This window comes from Aphelocoma coerulescens, chromosome 7 (genome assembly GCF_041296385.1).
Source record: "Aphelocoma coerulescens isolate FSJ_1873_10779 chromosome 7, UR_Acoe_1.0, whole genome shotgun sequence".
Lineage (NCBI taxonomy): Eukaryota > Metazoa > Chordata > Aves > Passeriformes > Corvidae > Aphelocoma > Aphelocoma coerulescens.
In genome coordinates this window covers 32,077,933-32,098,018 of record NC_091021.1, presented here as the reverse complement: position 1 = coordinate 32,098,018, position 20,086 = coordinate 32,077,933, and the positions used below count along the sequence as shown (strand labels likewise).

Below are 20,086 nucleotides of genomic sequence, written 5' to 3'. Positions count from 1 at the left end.
CCATACCTGGTGGGAAGGCTTTACTGAGAAGAAGAATGCTTTGGGGTTTCTAAAGGGCCTCTGTTGTTGAAATACCCAGTTTTTTATCCAGTGCTTTGCCTTCTTGAGCCTTATCTTCTCCAGTAGTTTGTAGCAAAGGTTTTCATGTGTTTGTGCTGGACCTGGCTTGTATCTGACACAGGAGAGACAACTCTGGATCTGCCTGTGGGGATGTATTGCAGTAGGAGCCTGGATATAAAACTTCAGGCTGGAGATGTCTCCAGTGTTTGCAGTGTTGTATTTAAGCTGTCGTGTTCTTCTGCAGTGCTCCTTGGTGATACAAATAGTTCTTCTGATCAGTTGTTGGGTGGGCTACTTCAAGTGGCTCCCAGTGAAACATGGTTAGAAGTTGTTCAGTTTGACATGGCTTTTTCTTAAAAGTTACACTTTTTTTATTCCCTGCCTTGGTGGTCGTATATGTTGATTATTTTGTATAAAATACTTTTTCTTTCACGTTATTCTATGAACATATATCCAGGCAAGTCACTTTGCCTTTGTATTTATAATAGATATTTTATGTTATTTATTGCAGTAAGCTCGCTTTCCTTTTGAATATATTAAGTGGTTCTGAAGGGAGTTTGAGTTACATACTTGGATGTATCAGCATAAATAATGATCTGTTGATTTACAGATTAATATCTGTGCATAAATTAATATATATTTTAACCAAAGAGGAATCAAGAAAATAGTAAAACTATCCAGAATACCAAAGAAAATTATTTTTTAGAGGCTTTGTCAAAAATTGATGCTACCAACAAAATATAGCACTATCAAATGGTAGGACTGAAGATGAGCTTTTACTATGCTTTATTGTAATTTAGGTCATCATGGAGTAGAATCACCTATTAGGCTGTATACACAAAGAACAATTTGGTGACTGTAGCTGAATTGTGGATTCAGGATGTTCCCATCAATTTTTAGAAAGTACTTCAAATATTAGAAATCTAGAAGTTGCCCTCATCTTCCAAAAAACCAACAAAAAAATAAAGGTTACTCACAAATAATAGATCCTAGAAGCTGAAGCTTTTAAAGAGAGAATGAAAAAGATCCAGTGAAAGAGGACCTCATCTTGTATTAAAACTACCTTAAAACCAGCAAACAAACAAACCCAGAAATAAACCAGAGCAAAATCTGCTGTAATTGCCCTTTTCTTTTGTGATCAGTCATCTTACCTTTATCCTTTTGTCATGTTTGGGGGTTCAATTTCCCTTCACCCCCCCATCAATACCTATTGCCCTATAAAAATGCAAATTATCTCTCAGACTGTTGAATTGATGGATTAAAATGACATTACCTTACAATTGGCTTTTGTCAAAATTTTAGCCTTTTTTTTCAATGGCTTTCAAAGACTGTTTTAGGTAAGAAAAATACTGCAGTAGCAAAGTTCTTTGATGTTGTATTATTTTCCAAGTACCCAGATAAGCACTGGACTAATTTAGTAAATGAGGAATTAGCAGGATTGTTCTAGGACAGGTACCTTGCTGAACACATGCTTTAACAGCCATTAGTTGCTGAAAGCTCCATTTACTGTTTGGTCTATCAAGGTAATGTACAACTGCTATAAAAAATGGTAATTTATCTTTCTGTAAAATATTTGCCGTGTGTTTTCTTTTTGCATAATTAGTGCTGTGGGTACTTGGCACCCCCTCCTGGCAAGAACACTTGCATATGCAAATGAAGCACATTAATTAATGCTAATTAAGTCCTAAATAAATATATTTCTTCTTCTGTTTTTATCTGCAAAGTCTTCTGCTCTTTTGACTTACTGTATTTTAGATGAGTAACTTAAAATCACATATGGAAATGTCAAGGCTTTATTTCATCTTTCCTTTTAATGACTATGCTAATGAGGCAAACGGCAGTGAAACTGAGAGAAAATGTCTGCTTGAATTTATTCTGAAAACTAGAAATAAACAAGAGCTCTTCAATGTGACATTAACTTCAGGTATGATACCTCATTTAAAATGTATGAGGGGTTCAATTACCAAACTTTGGTAGTTCAAAGCACGTTTGGAGGTCCTTTGTCCTACTGAGGATGTTTCTGTGAAGGAGGGGAGCTGTGGTTGAGCATTGCCCACCCACCTGAGTCCACAGAAGAATTAGAGTTACCTAAAAGACTTTGTTAAACTGTCTTCCTCCAAAGCTGCTGCTACATGTGGGATTTTTCTCTTGGATTTTTCAAACTATCATTGTGAAATCTAAATGTTTTTTTGCCTTTTCATTTAAATTATTTGATTCAAACCGTTCTTCAAAGAAAAGAAAATATTATGAGTTTCTCTGAAGGAATTCTACTGAACTAGTTTACATTTTCCATTATCAATTTCTGGGTGCTCACTCCACTCCTATCCACCATGGATAGGAGGAGCATTTAATGCATATTCTCTGGTTCCAAAAGTGATGCTCCACCTGAAAGCTTTGTTTCCCATCTCAGAAAAGAGGAATGGAGAATGCAGCCAGAAAATGCAGGCAGTTTGGCAAAACAGGAAAAATTAAGAGTTTTACTCATGAAGACTGGATATATTCAATAAAAATTTTGTGAGGCTCTGGAGACCACTACAACATTATAAATGGAACATTATAAATGGAGCAAGGCTAAGTTGAGCAAAGAAGTTTCTTCATCAATTTGATTAGTGAAATACAACAAACATATTCTGGTATCAAAGGTAACTTAAAATCCTGAGTATTAAGGATTAGGTTTTGCTGGCCCTTTGTGAGAATAGCCACTTGGCTGTATCTGAAAGAGGGGAAGAAATAATGAGAAAATCATATGTTTTATAGGAGTGTTATTCCTCTAGTACTGTTTTTCATGTGAAACAGTAAAAGGCCCAGCAGCTTTACAGTGAATAAATCAAGAGGGGAGATAAAATATGTTTCTTCTCCCTGATTCTTATTCTGTTATCACTGATCTAGCATGCAGCTAATATTTGAGTCATTATGGAAGCCCTGCACACAAGCAATGCATTTTTTTCATCCCGAAGCAAATATATTGGAAATTTGATATATCATTGGGCTAAAACTCAAATTATTTCTTCACATGGTTACTATTCTGTGTGTGTGTGTGTGTGTATATATAAAAATATATATTTTCACACAGTCCCACGAAGACACAGGCAAAGAAGCACAGACACACACATTTGATATGAGCAGTCATCAGGACTTTTCCATGCAGCAGGCTGCAGGGAGCAATGAAAACAGCAATATGCACCTCTCCTCATGTTGTTCAACATGTTTGTGTCTAACAAAGCATATCTGAATATTCACACTTCCGTCTGTTAGCTAATATTAACTGCAAGTCCAATGGCTCATAAAATAGGACTGCTGTGCTTCTTGGGTGAAAAATGTGTGGCTTTCTGTAATGCAGAAACATGAAAGTTGTGTTTCAGAAGTCTAAAGTTCTTCGGAAATATCCACCCATAAAAACTGTGAAGCAGAGGTTAGAATCTAATAGAATCCTTAGCTAAACTGGATTTGGAAAAGAGTGGGTTTTATTATGGACTGAATTTCTATATAACTCCAAAATCCTACCCAAAACCACTGCATGCTTACCTGTGTCCATGGACCATATAATTATGTAGTCACTTTGTATTTGATGATTTAAAAAAAGGCTATGATACACCACAGGATGGGGTAGAAAATTTGTCATATCCATCTTTTAGTAATGTAATGTAAATGGCACTTTTAACTGTCAGATAACAAAAAAAGGTTTAAAAACCCAAGAAAGCAGCTATACTCTATTCTCCTTAACACTTTGGAAAAGGAAGAGGAAAATTCACTATGGTAAGGCACCAAAATGTCAAAACAGAAGAGTTTGAAGATTTCTAATGCCTTTCTGGTTCAGGTTCTTTGGCAGAGGTTGTTCTAATCAATTGTAAACACAAATTTTATTTACCTTTTGTAAAGTGTTTGGCAGAGGACTTGTAAAAGACTTTGGAGTCTCTTTGATTGTACCAGTGCCTACAGAGTTCTGCTAGGAACAGGCTAAAGGGACAAAACCAGCTTGACGCAAACCCCCCCGAACTCTTGCTCTGTGGGAGGGTTCCTTCACCTCTTCTATCTAAATGTTCTGTTTGCTGTATGTTAAAATTGATTTTCTTGTTTGGCACATAACATGCATCAGAAATAGAGAAGGGTTTCTGTCAGTGGGAGTGATAGTGACTGTCCTCTCATCAAGGTTTAACAACTCTGGCCATGCTCAGCTCTCCTGGCTTTCTCTATTTTAGCTGAGTCCCTCTTGGAAAAGAGACATTAAATTCCATCATCATCAACCCATAAATGTCCTTGTATGTTACTTTTTTCCCTGCAGTGGGGTTATGACAACCCCACTGTCTTTGTGCTGAAGGATCAGAGCTGATTAAACTTTTTCTGCACTGTGTTACAGACTTAGGCTTTCATGTTCACTCAGCCTGAGCCAGACAGTGAAATGCAAAGAAGTGTGGATGTGTAGTTGTGGGAAGTGTACCTCCACTGGCAGCTCCAAGGCCTGCAGAATAAGGATTAAAAAGTCAGGTGTACTGTTGATATCTGAGAGAAAACAAAGCACTGATTTCCTTCACCATTTATGGCAGGTGACAGTGCATTTACAGAAATAAAAGGGAAAATCTTTGTGTGGAAGGAAAGCAAATAGTTACTTTTAAGTGTTGTTTGCCAGACTGAACTGTCCCAAACAGATGGGCCATTATAAGAGCTACTCAAAAATTCCTCTTTGTTTCATTTCTAATGAGGTATTTTAAGACAAACTCTGTTTCTTGCATTGAATGTGCTGTGTGGAGTCTGTACAGGTGGATGTCATCCGCTAAAATTTTGGCCCATCATGAAGACAGCTGGCAGCTTGAACCCTGTGTGCAGTGGGGAGACGAAGGCACGTGCCCATACAGCAAGATGGGCTGGGTCAGCAATAGCAGCTGAAAGGACAAAGCTTTGTGTTCAGCTCTGCCTGGGTTTCTCATGTAGGAGATGCTCAGAGGCACCCTGGTCTATTGTATTGCTTACAAATGACAGGGATTTGTCACCTCAGGGATGGTCCACCATCCTAAGAATAGTAGACAATGTAAATATGACTTTACAGCTCAGAATTTTCAATTCTGTATCTTTTTACTTTTGTCCTTGCTTGTTAGAATGCTGCTTTCTTGCATTTTGTCAAAGAAAACAGAAGATTTCTCCTCTGATACCAAGCTCTTACAGGTTCCTTAGATATTTTTCTGTCTCCCAACATTGCTTTTTTTTTCTTCTGGAGTAACTAGGTTGAAAATGTTTCAGTTTAGCTTGTTACGGATTGATCAGTCTGGGCATAATTGAATGCTTGATATCAGTGTGAGATGAGCCTGAAATACCAGAGATCATTTTAAAAGATTTTATGGTAAGGACAGATTATGATTTTATTATAAGCTCCATGCTGGCTCATTAGTCAGAAGCGATCAGCAAGTTGAGGAAGGAGGAGTGTGAGTTCCTGAGCATGCACTGGTTTTGGGTAAGTCTGTTCTTAACATCACTTAGACGAAGATCAAAGGGCTGAGCAGCCCAATCCTCAGTGACATTTTGCACAGTGCTGCAGCCAGCAAAGCTCTGCAGGCAGCTCCATGGGAGGAAGCAGCAGATCCAGACCACAAGCTTGGGGGCAAGGCAGGCTTACTGTGATCTGTGCAGCAGATTTATGAGGCAGCTTTTTGCTTAGGTCGTAGTTCAGATATTATACGTGATTTTATTTATATAGCATATTACACTATGTTTGCTCTCATGGGGAAGCTGTCATGGGATGAGGCAGGGTGTGAATTTAGTGAGCATCATGATCCAATATCATTGGAAAGGCAACATAATTAATGTGTGTTGAAACAAAAGAGGGCAACGCTTCCCTGCATTTATTGGAAATCAAGGACATAAACATCAGAGCTACCATGGATTTGCTCATAGTCTGAGTTCGTGGCCTGGTTTATGTCATGACATTAGTAACTAATCTTGTAGCTACATTATGAGTGCATCCTCGCTATTGTTTACAGTAGATTTATAAACTATCTAAATAGCAATTAAATATAATAGCCTTGTAGATTGTTTGCAGTTGTTCAGAAACGATTGTGCTAACACATTACTGTGGTGCAGTGGCATTAATCTAGACAGAAGAAAAATGGTGCTTCAGTGTTCTGTTCTTCCTGCTATGTCTGGCAGCTTGATGAACTGCAAAAATTAACTTATAGTATCTGACACCAACAAAAAGGCAGCATATGACATTGGGGTGTCTGTGCTTTGAGGTCTCCATGTCTCCTACTGATCAACAGCTACTTCCTCTCTGCCTTAATTACAATATAATCAAAACATTTGAGAGCTTCCTCTGAAAGAATTGCTGTGTAGGTCAATCACAACCTTTGGAAAATTGGTACCTTTGAGAGTGAATATAGTTATTATTGCCTACAATTATAATAATTTTGTTACTATCTATTATATGGTTTCCGCCTCACTTGCAATGTGTCTGATGATTTTTGGAACATGGATCATGTAAGGGTGGATTTTTGTCCACTGCCATGCATTGCTTAGGTAGCTCGTGGTGCCTGTGGTGCCCAGTGCCTGCATAATTTAGTGCTCTGTGGTGCAAGAGCAGGAGCAAGTCAGAGCTGAATGGCTCTGAAAATTTTGTAGCAGTATAGATTGACCTGCAAAAGAAAAGAGAAAAAAACATCTGCAGAGAAGAGATCAGAGCCGTTATGCACTCCTGGAGACTTGCAAAGCAGCTGTATTGCAAACTAGATCAGACATTTCAGCCTGCAATCCTATCTGTGAGAGCTCACAATCTAAATAGACTACAGATATAATGTAGGGGAAAGGAATATGAAATAAAGCTGCAATACAAACCCATAAAACTTTCCTTGAAATTGTCATCCTGTAACATATGTGATCTGGATAGAAAATTTGTAAGATGTGAGAAAAAAAAAAGGCTTTTGGAAGAAGTCTGCCTAATTGTAACTCACTAAGTCACTAATGAATATTATAACCTTTTAAAATTCACACCTTATAAAAGCTTTATAAGCCACTTTTCTGTGGTTTATATTATCTGAAATATCGTAATTCTCTTTAGTTTCGGAGATGGCTGCAGGACCTGTAAGAAAGACATCAGCAGAATAATCAATCCCACCAGTGAAATGCATTATGAGTGATTTGGGTGGTAGTTTGCCACCTTGCATTTCACTTGCCTCTGAGTATGTGTGTCCTCTTCACTACCATGGAGCTTCTTCCACAGCTGATTACTGCGGGCAAGAATGGCAGATACTAACCCTTGATTTTGCTCCTTTTCCAACAAAGTGCAAAGTACCTCCTAGACATGTGGTTTGTCAGTGTGATTTTGGGCACAGTGTGTGTACAGTTCACCAGTGTGGGGCAGTAAATCAACCCCTAATTTGGAAATGCTCCAGAGCATTGGTGGTGTGCCTGTTGTCCTTACCATGGTCTGAGTGACCCCTGTGCCAGCAGAGTTATGTTGAAGATGGGTGTTGAATCTCCAGCTGTAGATAAAAATGAGCCAAAGGGCATTATGCCACCAGGTCAGCACAGAGCACAGGAAAAGCCACCTCTTTCCTGCTGCCAGATAGAGCCCTGAAAGATTTCTGTGGCTCTCTCCAGCATGTGCTCTGTGGCTCTTGGCCACAAAGGAGCTTTGATAAAGGCCAGGAAGTTTGGATTGCCATCATGGAATTTCTAACTTGGTATAGCAAACAGCTGTTCCTGTATAACACTGTGTGTCCAGTCCTTCTGGATGATGTTTTCATCCCCAAAGGAGCATTTACCTTTTCTGTGAAAGGAAAAAAAAAGAAAATAGCAGTTACACTGTTGTTGCATTGGGACACAAAGCACATAATCTTAACTACACCTTGTTCTTCAGTGGGAATCTGGTTCAAGTAAATAAGATTTTGGCAAGGAAAAAAGGGCAGGAAGGAGTACTCCTCTTCTGTAACAGTAGGTATAATAATGGTCTGACAATCTCAGTTTAAGTCTGGGAGTCCCAGGGGTATAGTAAGTAAAATCACAGATGACAAGAAAATGTTTGCTCAGTTTGGACTTGAAGAAGAGAGCAGATATTACAGTGACTAAAAATAACGTAATCAGTGGTTCTCAGAACAAATTTGTCTGTCAGACTCCTGGAGGATGCCAAATAGTGGTAGAGAAAATGCCAGGCTAGGTATTCATTGGAAAGCTATTGCATTGATAGATACTGTGGGCGATTTGCAGTATTTTTTAAATTGGTGAAAACTATTTGTAAATTTATGAAGTGGACCTATTTCTATAATTTTTCAGATCTGTGAACCAGAAACTAGTAACAAATACTTTAAATATATAAAGGAAAACCAAACTTGTTACCTTAACAGCAACTGTTGAAAAAACTGGCAACCAAATTGCTTTGATGTGGATGCAGGGCTTTGATTTTAGTTTCTTCCTGCAATCAACAGTTAGTTCTAACATTACTTACAAGTCAAAGGAAGTGCATGGACATCTGCATTTTTCCATAATTATGGTGAAAGCAACAGTAGGAATTGAAAGCACATTTTTTGAATAAAAATTACTTAAAAATCATTCCAAAATTAATTATTTCATTTAACATGCCACTTATTTATTTTTTCTATGTAAAATCCTTGCTTGTGCTGGACTTCCCATATGTTCAAGAACAAAAGGGCATCGACTCTTTGGATATATGCAATATATATGTGTACATACACATTACCAGGCAGTATAAACTTGGCACTGTACCTGAAACTGGAGAAGTCATGGTTTAATCTCTGAAGAGCAAAGTACAACAAAGAAAATATTCTTTATTTGACTTTGTTCTGCTCATGAATGGCTGATACTATTTGTATTAATGATAGTGAGAAAACATATTTCATCTGGAAATCTTAGTGAATGATCTGACTGGAGGCAGCTGGATTTGGCCCTGGCTAATGTATGGTGAGGCAGGAGACAGAACAAATGGTAAGAGGCAAGCCCAGATGGAAAAGCATCTTGAAGCTTTTGAAGAATTAATTATCCAACTAATTGGCTGGCAGTCTCACAAGAAGGGATGGAATTTTGCTGAATGCTTTGCAAGTCTGGTGGAGCCTGTGCTGAGGTGCAGCCATCAGCCATGTGAGCTGGTGGGCCGGGCTGCCTGCGTGGGTGCTCAGGGTTTCTGCATCAGTAAATGCTTACCCCTCTGCAGAGAGGCAGAAGCGCAGTTGAGTGCTCTGTTACATGGAATGCTGGCCTCTGAGCACACCTGTGCTGGCCCAGAGAGGGGTGACCTGTTTGTCCTTGCCAAGGCCACGCAGGAAAGCAGCCAGGGCTGCCTGAGGAGGCCCTACGTCGATGTCTTTAGCGCTGTCATTAGCAGCCGCAGCAGTTCTGCAGCAGCAGCATTTCCTGAACGCCTGAAGGTCTCCTTCTGGGCGTAATCAGAGAATTCCTTAGTCTTGTCATAGCTCATATTTTCAATGTGAAAGGTAAGGAAGGCGGTCATGTTCTGTGGGGTATCAAGTGGGAGCGCTGAAGTCATTCCAGATTGGAGTAGTTACTTATATATTTGTTGGTCTGAGATTCTGTGGAAGAATCTGATGATTTTCTTCGATTACAGGTAGAACCTGTAGAGAAAGAGACCAGTGCTTGTTTTATGGATCTTTTTTTCCTAACCAAAGATGTATAGATACAGGTGACTTCTTTGTTTCCTTTCCAGCTGCATCTACTCTGTAGCATTAGAGTTTGGTTGGCACTTCCCTTGAACAAGGTATTCATCCTGATGAATCCATGTAATGGCAAACACAACCTGTAGCCACACTCCACAATTCCTTTCCTTCCTTCTTGTTCAAGTCCCCAACCACTCTTTGGGTGAAGAACCTTCTTCTAATACCCAGCCTAAACCTCCCCTGACACAACTTCAGGGCATTCCCTCGGGTCTTGTCACTGGTCACTGCACAGAACAGATCAGTGTCTGCCCCTCCTCTTCCCCTCTCACAAGGAAGCTTCCGCTGCAGTGAGGTCTCCCCTCAGTCTCCTCTTCTCCAGGCTGCACAGACCCCCTCTGCTTTTCCTCCACCTAAAATACCTGGGCTTTGGAGTTGACCTCCAGCAGCTCTGGGCAAGCTGCTGCTGTCGCCCAGCTGGAGGACAAAAGGCTGTCCCTGAAACGCTGCCCTGCAATCAGAGGAGGGATTCAGTGTGGATGTGCCACGCAGGAGGCTTCAGGGGAGCAGCAAAAGGGAAAAAGTGGAGCATTTCTCTGTAATTTAGCGGCTTTTCTCTGCCTGTAGTGTTTGAAATGATTAAAGACACATGGGGGGCCTCTCCAGCTACTGGCACTGGGTTTGCTGTTCAGCTGGGGGAGTGGATGTCTCTGTTTTCACAGCTGTCTGCCATCTGGAACTAACTGCTCGGACTGGGTGCTCTGCTCCAGACCTCAGCCTGAAAGAAAATCCTGTAATTGCGAAACATGTTGCAAACAGTAAATAAGTGTTTTGGAAGGAATTAATTTAGAAGAAGCTTTATGAAAAAAATGGTTTAGAGGCTGCCAGATGTGGAAAAATGAGAAGGATTAGTGCTGAGGTAGAACATTAGAGCAAGCTGGGCCTCAGATTCATCACAGTCAGTTGAAATAAATCTGATCATTATCAAGAATTAATATGTCACTAATCCAAAACATTCTTGCAGGTGTTTTTCATTAATAGGAAAATACTTAATAAAATAATTGTTGAAATTAGGTGGGGGTTTTCCTCCATTTGGTTTAAGACTTGATGTGCAAAATCTCTAAGAAAGGAAAAAGTCAAATAAATTTGAAGGCAATAGATTTTAACATTTATCCTCGTTTACAGCATTATTAGCTGAGAGCCTCAGCTAAAAATAGTTTTAAATTTTTTTAAGACTACTCATGAAAGATGGGTAGAAAATAAGAGGTTTAAAAAAGCGTAATAATAATTTTCACATACAATAGCATATCCTGGTTCCACTTCATGCCTTTTTCAATTTATTTTCTTATCATCATACCTGAAAGCTGTGAAAGCATTTTGGGCACAAAGCCACTGATGTATTCTTGAAAATACCTGTCTGATACACAGTTAGCAACTCCTTTTTCAGCAGTTTGGGAAGATTCAGTAGTTGCAGTCAACATTTTAGTACTTGTGATACAGTAAATAGCCCCAAGTGTATACTAAGGAAAGCCTTTTACTATTACTTGCTTCCATATACCTGAGTGGAGAGAGACTAGCAAGGGAAATTTTTGGTTTATGTGACATTGCTCAAAACACAATTTACAAAGTGATGAAGTATGTGCAGGCCCCATCCTGGAAACTTTTGGGCACATAGTTGTACTTGCTGAAGTCAGGTAAGGCACATGTGTTTACAAGACTGTGCTCCAAGGATTTGGTTTTGGTTTTTTTGATCAGTTATTCTTATCCCAGGGTCATGATTTGTTATCTGCCTTGCAGTGCTTGAGAGTTTCAGTCTCATAGGAAAAGTAGCAGTCTGAGTTCTCTCCCAGTCACTTTCTTTCTCTTTCACTCAATTTTGAAAACCGAGTTGTGGCTCATAAATTCAACTTCCAGGTATTGTTGTACTGCAAGTAATCAGCAGGAGTAGCTGCCTCTTAAAAAATAAAAATTTTCATTGAGTCTCTGTGTTTTTGAAAAAAAAAAAAGATTGGAAATACATTTTAGTGTAGCATAAAGTAGAACCATAAGGATGCTTCACCAGAAAACAGTGGCAATGTTTAAATTGAGCAAGAAAGAGAAAAATATATGAAGCAAAGAAAAGGAACTTGGGTGTTGTGCAGGGAGGGGAGGGTTTGAGATTTAAGGACTTTCTCTCCTCTGGGGCTTGAGGTTTTTTGCATGTTTCAGCTGAGGAATAGTTCCATTTCTACTCTTAGTTTGTAGGCTCTTGATAATTCACATAAAATAAAAGCAGTGTCTGTTTTCCTCCTAAAGCCACTTCACATTTGACACCGCATTTTGCTGCTCGCTGGTGTTGTGTGTGCAAACACAAGATGAAAACAAGCAGGATCTATTCACAATCTTGTGAACAGAATTAATTTCAAGTGGTGATCTGTTAAAATTTCAGTATTTTAGAGCTATATTTAAGGTACATTTGTATCATATAAGTATTGTACTGGGAAGAAGAATTCACAGTGAATCTGCCTTTTAGAATGCCTTTCTTGGCTGCAAACTGATGGGAGGTTGGGCTCTGTGGCTACAGAAAGTACTTGTGCTTAATTGAGTCCACTGCTTGCATTCACTGAGAGAGAAGTGGGCACCTCTCAGGCCGTGACTGAGCCTTCACAGTAATGTCAGCACTCCTGTTACGCCTCTGCTGCCTGTTTTGCTGCAGAAATCAACATTTTAACTCCCAAGTCCTTATTTCCAAGAGGTGAATGGGTTAAATAGTTACAGATGAGCCCTTTGGCATGGTCAGGGATGGAGGGCAATGCAGCCCTGGCTGCAGGGGTCAGGCTCTATCCCTGTTAGGAAGGGTGCAGAGGCCATTCCTGTCGGTGCAATCAGCAGTCCAGGGGCTTCCTGTGGAAAGTGGCACCTCCTGAAATACAACAAATATTCAAAATTGCAGACGAGATTTAATGACTAACCATAATGGTGAATCTTTCTAAAATGTTTTTACGGGCATGGGGATATTGATCTTTTGGAATGCTGCAGGCAGTGAGTGCAGAGCACCAACCCTAAATCGTCCATGGGCTCTTATGGGCAGTGTAGTTGTGTCGAGGAACATGAATGGCTGCATTTCATAAATGTTCTGCAAAGGAACATAAATTCTTCCTTTTTAATGTTAAATTCAAGTAATCAGTGAGCTCAAGGCTTTCTAGGGAGAGAGTTGCTGTGTGACTTTGAAGTTTTTCAAGAACTTTAAAATGATCCAATAGGTACATTCAAGAAAAAAATTGGGGTTTGGAGAAGCTTTCAAAGTTGAAGGAACATGTGTCAGGAGTGATGAGGGAAGAAGGGGAACTTTGGATGATAGAGTAGACTAAGAAGATTGTTCAGAGGGTAACTGAGAACTGGTTGAGGATGGAGACAAAGCTACTTTATTAAATGAATCGGGAATAAAGATGATGCAGCCACAATCAGTGGCACACCAGTGAGTATCCTTCAGAGATATTTACTTATGTGAGATCTGTCAAATGGAATTAGCAATGCCTGCTAAGTAGTAATAACAGGATTAAAAACCTTCTCAGGGTTCAGTTATAAAACAAGTAATTCTTAATCTTGTCCTTTGAGTGGCACTGATCACTTTAAATGAAAGTTTTCATTGCAGAGACAAGACAATATGGGTACCTTCACCATTAAAAACACAAACAGCCTGAAAAGGGGGGAGAGAAGCAAAAATTATACTCCTGATCTTCAAAAATGAATTACATTGATTTCATTTAATTGAAGAAGATTAAATAAAATAGAATCATTTGACCAAGTAGGCTTTTTTGGTAACCTCTTGAAAGCTGCTGTTTATGTAAGAATAGATTGTCAGCTGTAGGAAGTTGCTTCATCGGAAGCAACAGTCATTTGTGTGGTTCACAACTTAGTCTACCTGTAATGCAGTCTGATAGCATAGTCTTAGTTCACATAAATAACAAATACTTGGGCAAATTATTTTGGTTTTCTTGGTTAAGCAGCTAACTATGTCTTGTAATTGCTCATATTAATTTCTTTTACATTAGAAAAAAAAAATGCATTTTTACTGTGGAAATACACATTTACAGGAAGTTTTGTTGATATTATTTCAAAAGCTTGATACATCCAGAATTCTCTAATCCTCATTTTCTTCTGCTGTTGATGTTGGGTGATACATCAGCTTCCCAGAAATTCTCTGTACCAGTATAAAGCTCAGTACATTTTGGATTATTCAAACTGGATCAACTGTTTTTGCTCCAGTTTTGAGCTCACTGCTGAGCATTGAATTCTGACCATAAAGGACTTACTTCCAGTTCCCAATAATGGTTAAAATCATTTCATTGCTCATGGAATGAGAAAACCTCAGCTTTATTGCTTTCTGCAGCAGAAATCATGAAGTGGCTACAGTTAAAAATCATTAGTTTGGGGACTCGTAGGGAAATCTATTTCAGATGGTAATTTAGAAGCAAAGGGAACAGCAGTAATAGTGATAATAAAACTTTGCTCTTTGGTTAGTATTTTCCCATAAGTCGTTTATTATAGAAGTGTGAGAGAATGATAAATGACCAGGCTTTTTAAATGGTCTTTGGTGGGAATACACTCAGTTCATGTTACACTCCCTGAGACACTGTGTATCAGTGGACAGGAAATGGTGTAACGAAAATTTCTGTGGCATTTGGCTTCTTTAGTCCTGTCAGCTGCATTTTCTCAGTGTGAATTGAGATGGTGCATAATTGTGCTGTTACTTTGATTTTTGTGTTAAGCTGTGGAAGTGCACACCTGGCCATTGTAATTTACTGCACTTTGTCATGGAAGCTGGAGCTCAGCTTCACAAAATGAGTGAACTTGATACCCTTTGCAACAAAGTGAGCAGGGAAAGAAAAGCAGAAAAGGCTGATGAGTGGCAGTGAAGAAGGAAAAAGGAGGATGAGGAGCCCAGACTTGAAAAATAAAGAGCATTTATATAGTACACTTGAGGTTAAACATTGGTGTGTCAGTCAGAAGTCGTCAGCAAGCTGAGAAAAGTTAACTGCAGGCTGCTCTTTGTTTTTTCTTCTCATGTGTGTTCTGACACCATGATAAAAAGCTATAGCTTATATTTATGATGTATGTCCTTGCAGAAGTGTGTCTCATTTCACAGTTAGAAAACCAGATGAAAATTTCTTTTTCTATTCAGCTGTTATAAAACTTGTCTCCTGTGTGATTTTGAGGAATGTAATAATATTTTTTAACATGAATAGAAATATTTCAACTGGAAAGACAATTTCAAAAGAAGGATTTGCTTGCCATAAGTATTAAAAGTTTGCTAAGTTTGTCCAAATTTATAGTAGAATGGAATATGAAGACAATGTTGGTGGAAACTCATGCTGAATTATTCTGTAGACTGTTCTGAGCCTGAGGAAATTATGTATTCATTGCTGAACATTCATTTATATCTACCAAAATGTTGTTTTTTCTCTCCATCTCTCTTACCTCATCCAGATTTATATATTTGAAAATAACATCTACTATCAGCCTGATGTAAAGAGCAGCTCATTGCGCCTGACATCCTCGGGAAAAGAAGGAATTATTTTTAATGGAATTGCAGACTGGTTATACGAAGGTAAGCTGGACGAATCCATCTGTTTATTAAAACAGATGAAAGGTCCTTGTACAGACCCAACAGCACAAATCTGCTCATTTCAGAAAATGCTGAGGTTGGGTTTGTTCCTTTCCCTTCTCATTTTCCTGCAAGATTGCCTTTGTATCTGTTCATTCTTTGTACTGGCTGCTGGTTTGCGTAGAGCAGTGTTTTCTGAGAAAGAGGAATTCATTTCCAACCAGAATGTAGCAAATGAACACTTGGTAGCATGTACAAGTGAGGGGGGAAAGGGCTCAGTTTGCTGCTTTTAGGGACAGCAGTGATGACCCATTTACATTTAAAACATCCCCATAGAAGAGGGCACCCAAAAATGAGTGGGGGATAGCTCAGCCTGTCTTCCAAAGCCAGTACCACAGGATGTTCCCTCTGCACCCAAAATGCTTTTTGACATAATGATAAATTTAAGAAGAACAAAATGAAAAAAGGGAGAAGATTATCTAGGTTGGTATAACAGCTTAAAATTAGTACACATTTCAGTTACTCTTTCTATGGGACTCATGTCTTCTACAGATAAATAGCTTAGTGTTAAATACTCATTTTCCTGAGGTATAGAATTTCTTGTGTGAAGAGGTTTTTAGGAATGGTGTTAATGCCATACAGCATGAAACTTCACCTTAAAAATGGTCTATCCACACCTCTTGCAGTAGTTATGAGCAAACATCTTGGGGTTTCTTTTAAATCTCTGCCTAAGTGAACTTTGAAGTTAGAATGGTAGTTTGCATCCCTCAGCTTGTTAGCTAACTAATCTCATAGTTACCCGCCTCCAAGTTTTCCATTACTCTTTTGAAATGTTTTAATGTGGCAACATATTTCAAAACAAAAGAATATTTTAAAAATGGAATATCATTTTATATGCACTTAATATTCTTGAGTCGAGCACAAAAGCATGCAAATTGAAGAATTTAAGCAGATATAGCTCATTGAAGTTGATGTAGTGTATCAACTTGGTGCTAAAAAGAAGTGAAGTTAATAAGAGTCACAGCAAGGAGAAGCAAGAGTTGTCCAGTTTGGGACTAGAAAGTTTCTGAAGTGTTGTGGGAGATGATCCCAAAGCCTTCCACATGAAACTTGCCCTAAAACCCTCTTTAAGTGACTTTGTTCATTATTTTCCAAGTTGCTTGATCCCTGGCCCAAGTGGCTGTTGCATTTCCTGACTTGCAGAGGACTTGTGGGGTTCCCAGGGCTGTGAGCAGGCAGTGAGCTCTTCTCACCTCGAAACACCATGGAGGTCAGAGTGAAGGGGAATTCTCTCTGTACACACTGGAGAGCCCCAATGTCTGCTGGCATGAGGGAACACACTGCTCCTTTCCCATTAACCTAGAGCAGTGCTCCACTTTGAGCAGTTTTTTAATAGCATCAGAAGCTGAGCAGGGTGAACATTGTCCAGGTGAAGTTGAGAGATTTTCATTGAATCAAGCACTCTTCCTCCTTTGACCTCATTTGTTTTCTTATATCATTTCATGAGTTTGTTATTAGCATTTTACCTTACAAAGCATTTGGGAATAGCTTTTCTTTGTGTGAATAACCTTGGCTAAATGCAAACAGTAATATTTTAAAGCAAACACAATTGTGATTTTTGCTATCTGATATTCACCTTTCATTCTCTGCTCTTCTCCTGTGTAAAAGGTTTTAGTTATCCAGCCAGGGAGAGAAGCATGACCCAGAATATATGACTTTGAATATAGGTCCCAGCTTCATTTCAGCTAACCTTAGATAATTCAACCCATTAAGCTGCTTCAGAACCCTGAGAATCCGATTAGCATCTTGGAGAGTCTCTGTTGACAATTTAAGTAGTTTTGTTAGGTAGGCTCTCCAATTATGCAGTCAGGTCTTTTCCCTTAGAACACCATTCTCAATTAGTTTTCCAGCCAAATTCTTCGGATTTAAATACAAAACCCTTACTAAGCAGGCCAAGGTATCAAATACATACTGAATCAGTCTAAGTCTTTCCACAAGTGGAAGCAGAAGGCCTGTCAAGGGTGGATTTGGAATTTCTCAGGAGCTGCTGTATTGGGATTCCAGGAGTTTGGGTGCTGTGTCTGTGGCTGTTTCTGGTTTGTTTCTTTTGACTGTGAAATACAATGACAATAAATGTAAGAAAACACTGAGTGACATTTTTGAGAAATGCTTTCATTTGGAAAGCAAATAAAATTTGGTTAGAAATAAAAGTTGTTTGGATTTTCAAACAGTTACCCTCCAGAAAAACGGAACTTCCCAAGAATTAAAGCTGTCCACTAGACTGAGACAAGAAAGTTAAAATATTGCACTCCAAAAATGATTACATAAGATCATTGTGTGAGAATCTGCATGTTACCAGGTGCCACAACTCAGGGAAATCAGGTATACTGAAGTTCTATATTGAGAAGAAGAAAAAAAATTGGCAATCCCAAAAAATACCCCAAACGCCCAAATTATTTAAAATTATTTAAAATTTGAGTAAACACATGTACTGGAATGTAATAGAACTAAGCATATGACAGTAACAATCATCTTTCACATTTAGATAATTTACTGATGTCAGTGGAAATACTGATTTGAGGAAAATGGTTAAAGCTTGGTCCTTCAGTATTCCTTGTTACCCAACCATTCAACCCAGGATGATGTGAAATTACTGAAATTACAACAGACACATTTCAAGTTGGCCCAGGGAGAGTAACTTGGTGCCAGCTGAATAAGCTGGACACTATGGGATCGTTTTTTTATGAACCCTAAGGAAATCTGGTTTTGCAGAGGAACTTCTTCATTCCCACATTGCCCACTGGTGGTCTCCAGACGGGGAAAGACTGGCCTTCCTGACTATAAATGACTCTCTGGTACCCAACATGGTTATCCCCCGGTTCACAGGAGGTCTGTATCCAAAGGGAAAGCAGTATCCATATCCTAAGGTAAGATGAGTGGGAATGCCAACCCCACCTGCTCTTCTGTGTTCACTGAAAATATTCAGCTGTAAGGAAAGAGTGTCTCCAGACAGTAACAGAGGTTGATTTTGTTCATGATACTTTTCAGGAAATAATAATTACATTTTTTTTCAGTAGATTGTAACATCTTTTGCTGAAAATAAACTATCAGGTGAGGGGACAGCAGAGAAACGAATTTGAAGTAATTTCATCCCTGATCTTTGGCTTGGTAAAATGAATCCAGCACCTCAGAGAGAAGGGAAATGCATTTGAAGGACTGCATGACTGCATAGGAAAAAGATCCAGCCCCAGCTGCACTGGAGTCAGATGCTCTGTGTGCAGAGCACAGGGCAAGTTCCTTCACAGATACAGAGATCTCAGTAGATTGTGCTGTTATTAGTAAATGTGACAGACTGGCATTGAATAAGATAAGCCACTGTAACGTATTTTCATGGCCATCAAAAAGAGAAAGAAAAAAAAAAAAAGAATTATTACCGTGTTTCAGAAGATTTAGAGAAGGGTTTCTACATTTGTTTTAGAAAGCGAAAGAACAGCCCAGGCAGGAGTAATGCCTGAAATCACTTCTCATTTTCTGGGGATTTTCTGGTGAGATGCCTCCAGATCTGTTGTTTTGATATTCCAGCTGATCAGTTCATCCAGCCCTTGTGTGCAGTTTCCAAGTGTCTGGGTTCCTTTCTGGCAGGTCCACATATATGGTACTCCTTTGGCATTTCAGGGGAAGTGTATTGAGAGCTTTAGAAAATATTCCTGTTACCCTGCTATTCCTGCAACTGTTTTTTGGTGATGAAGCTTTATTGTTGATGGTTGAACAGTTAGACTGTACCAGGTACTATGAAACAATAACATACATTATATAAATAGAGTTATTTGTGCTATGAAATAATACTCTGAAATAATGAAACAACAGTAATTTTAGAGGTAGTTTATATACTTGCATTGGCAAAAGGCCTTGAGTGACAGAGAAAGAAAAAAAAAGGAATATTTTTAACTCAGCTTTGTAAATGAGAAAGGAGTAATTCTATTTCATTACCAATTCAGCATAAAAGTGATACACAATACTACTTCAGTAATCTCATTAATGAAAAACATTATCTTTGTTTAATGTCTCCATTTAATACAAATTTAGCTACTCGTTAAAGATCATTAATTGGTAATGAAGGTGGTGGTATAGCAACAGAGATTACAGAAAAGATTTTGTCTTTATTAAAGAGTGCAACCATCAGAGAAAATTATAACTAGGATTAAAAAATAAAATGAAACACACATGTTTTGGGAACACTGGAACATGCTTATCCGTGTCTGTTTACATGTTATGCACACAGACTCTACGCTTCCAAAAAAAAAAAAAAAAAAAAGTCACTTTTTAAAACTTTTCTTTTTCCTAGCAGTTTTAAAAATACACAAATGCCACTTCCTTGTCCTCCAGAACTGAGTGGATACAGCATTCAGACTTTATTCTGAGATAAGCCCAATTTCTAAAATGAATTTTGTGGGTTTATTTCAGCCTGTAAAGAGCCAAGTATACAACTTTGTTGTTTATTATGGTAAATCTGTAGAATCAGTGATTTTTACCTTTTCCTTCCGAAATTAAACAGGAGTCAACCCCCTTGAGGAACACACTTCCTTTTTTTGTATCCCAGGGGTGTTACGTAGTGTTGTTCCTGTGGCATGAAACAGAAACTTGGGGATGGCATGTCTAGGACAGGGATGTGGGACCAGTAGCATCTCCTTGCAGCCCTTCAGAGCCTCGCTTTCTACCTCCATTGCTTTCCCTTCATCTCAGGAACATCCCTTAGTAATGAGCCAAGTTACAGGAGAAGGACGATTCCCACCTCCCTGTAGATCCTCAAGATTTATCAGACTCTTCCCAG

At 38.8% G+C, this 20,086-nt stretch overlaps 1 protein-coding gene across 1 annotated transcript in view; it reads left to right on the top strand.

Annotated features, from left to right (window-relative positions):
• The window catches only part of DPP10 (dipeptidyl peptidase like 10), a 251,064-nt gene that overhangs the window by 189,751 nt on the left and 41,227 nt on the right, over positions 1-20,086 (top strand). Inside the window, exons 8-9 of the mRNA XM_069021194.1 lie at positions 15,138-15,258; positions 18,028-18,182. Coding sequence (XP_068877295.1) covers positions 15,138-15,258; positions 18,028-18,182 — 276 coding nt within the window. The remainder of the gene's footprint in view (positions 1-15,137; positions 15,259-18,027; positions 18,183-20,086) is intronic.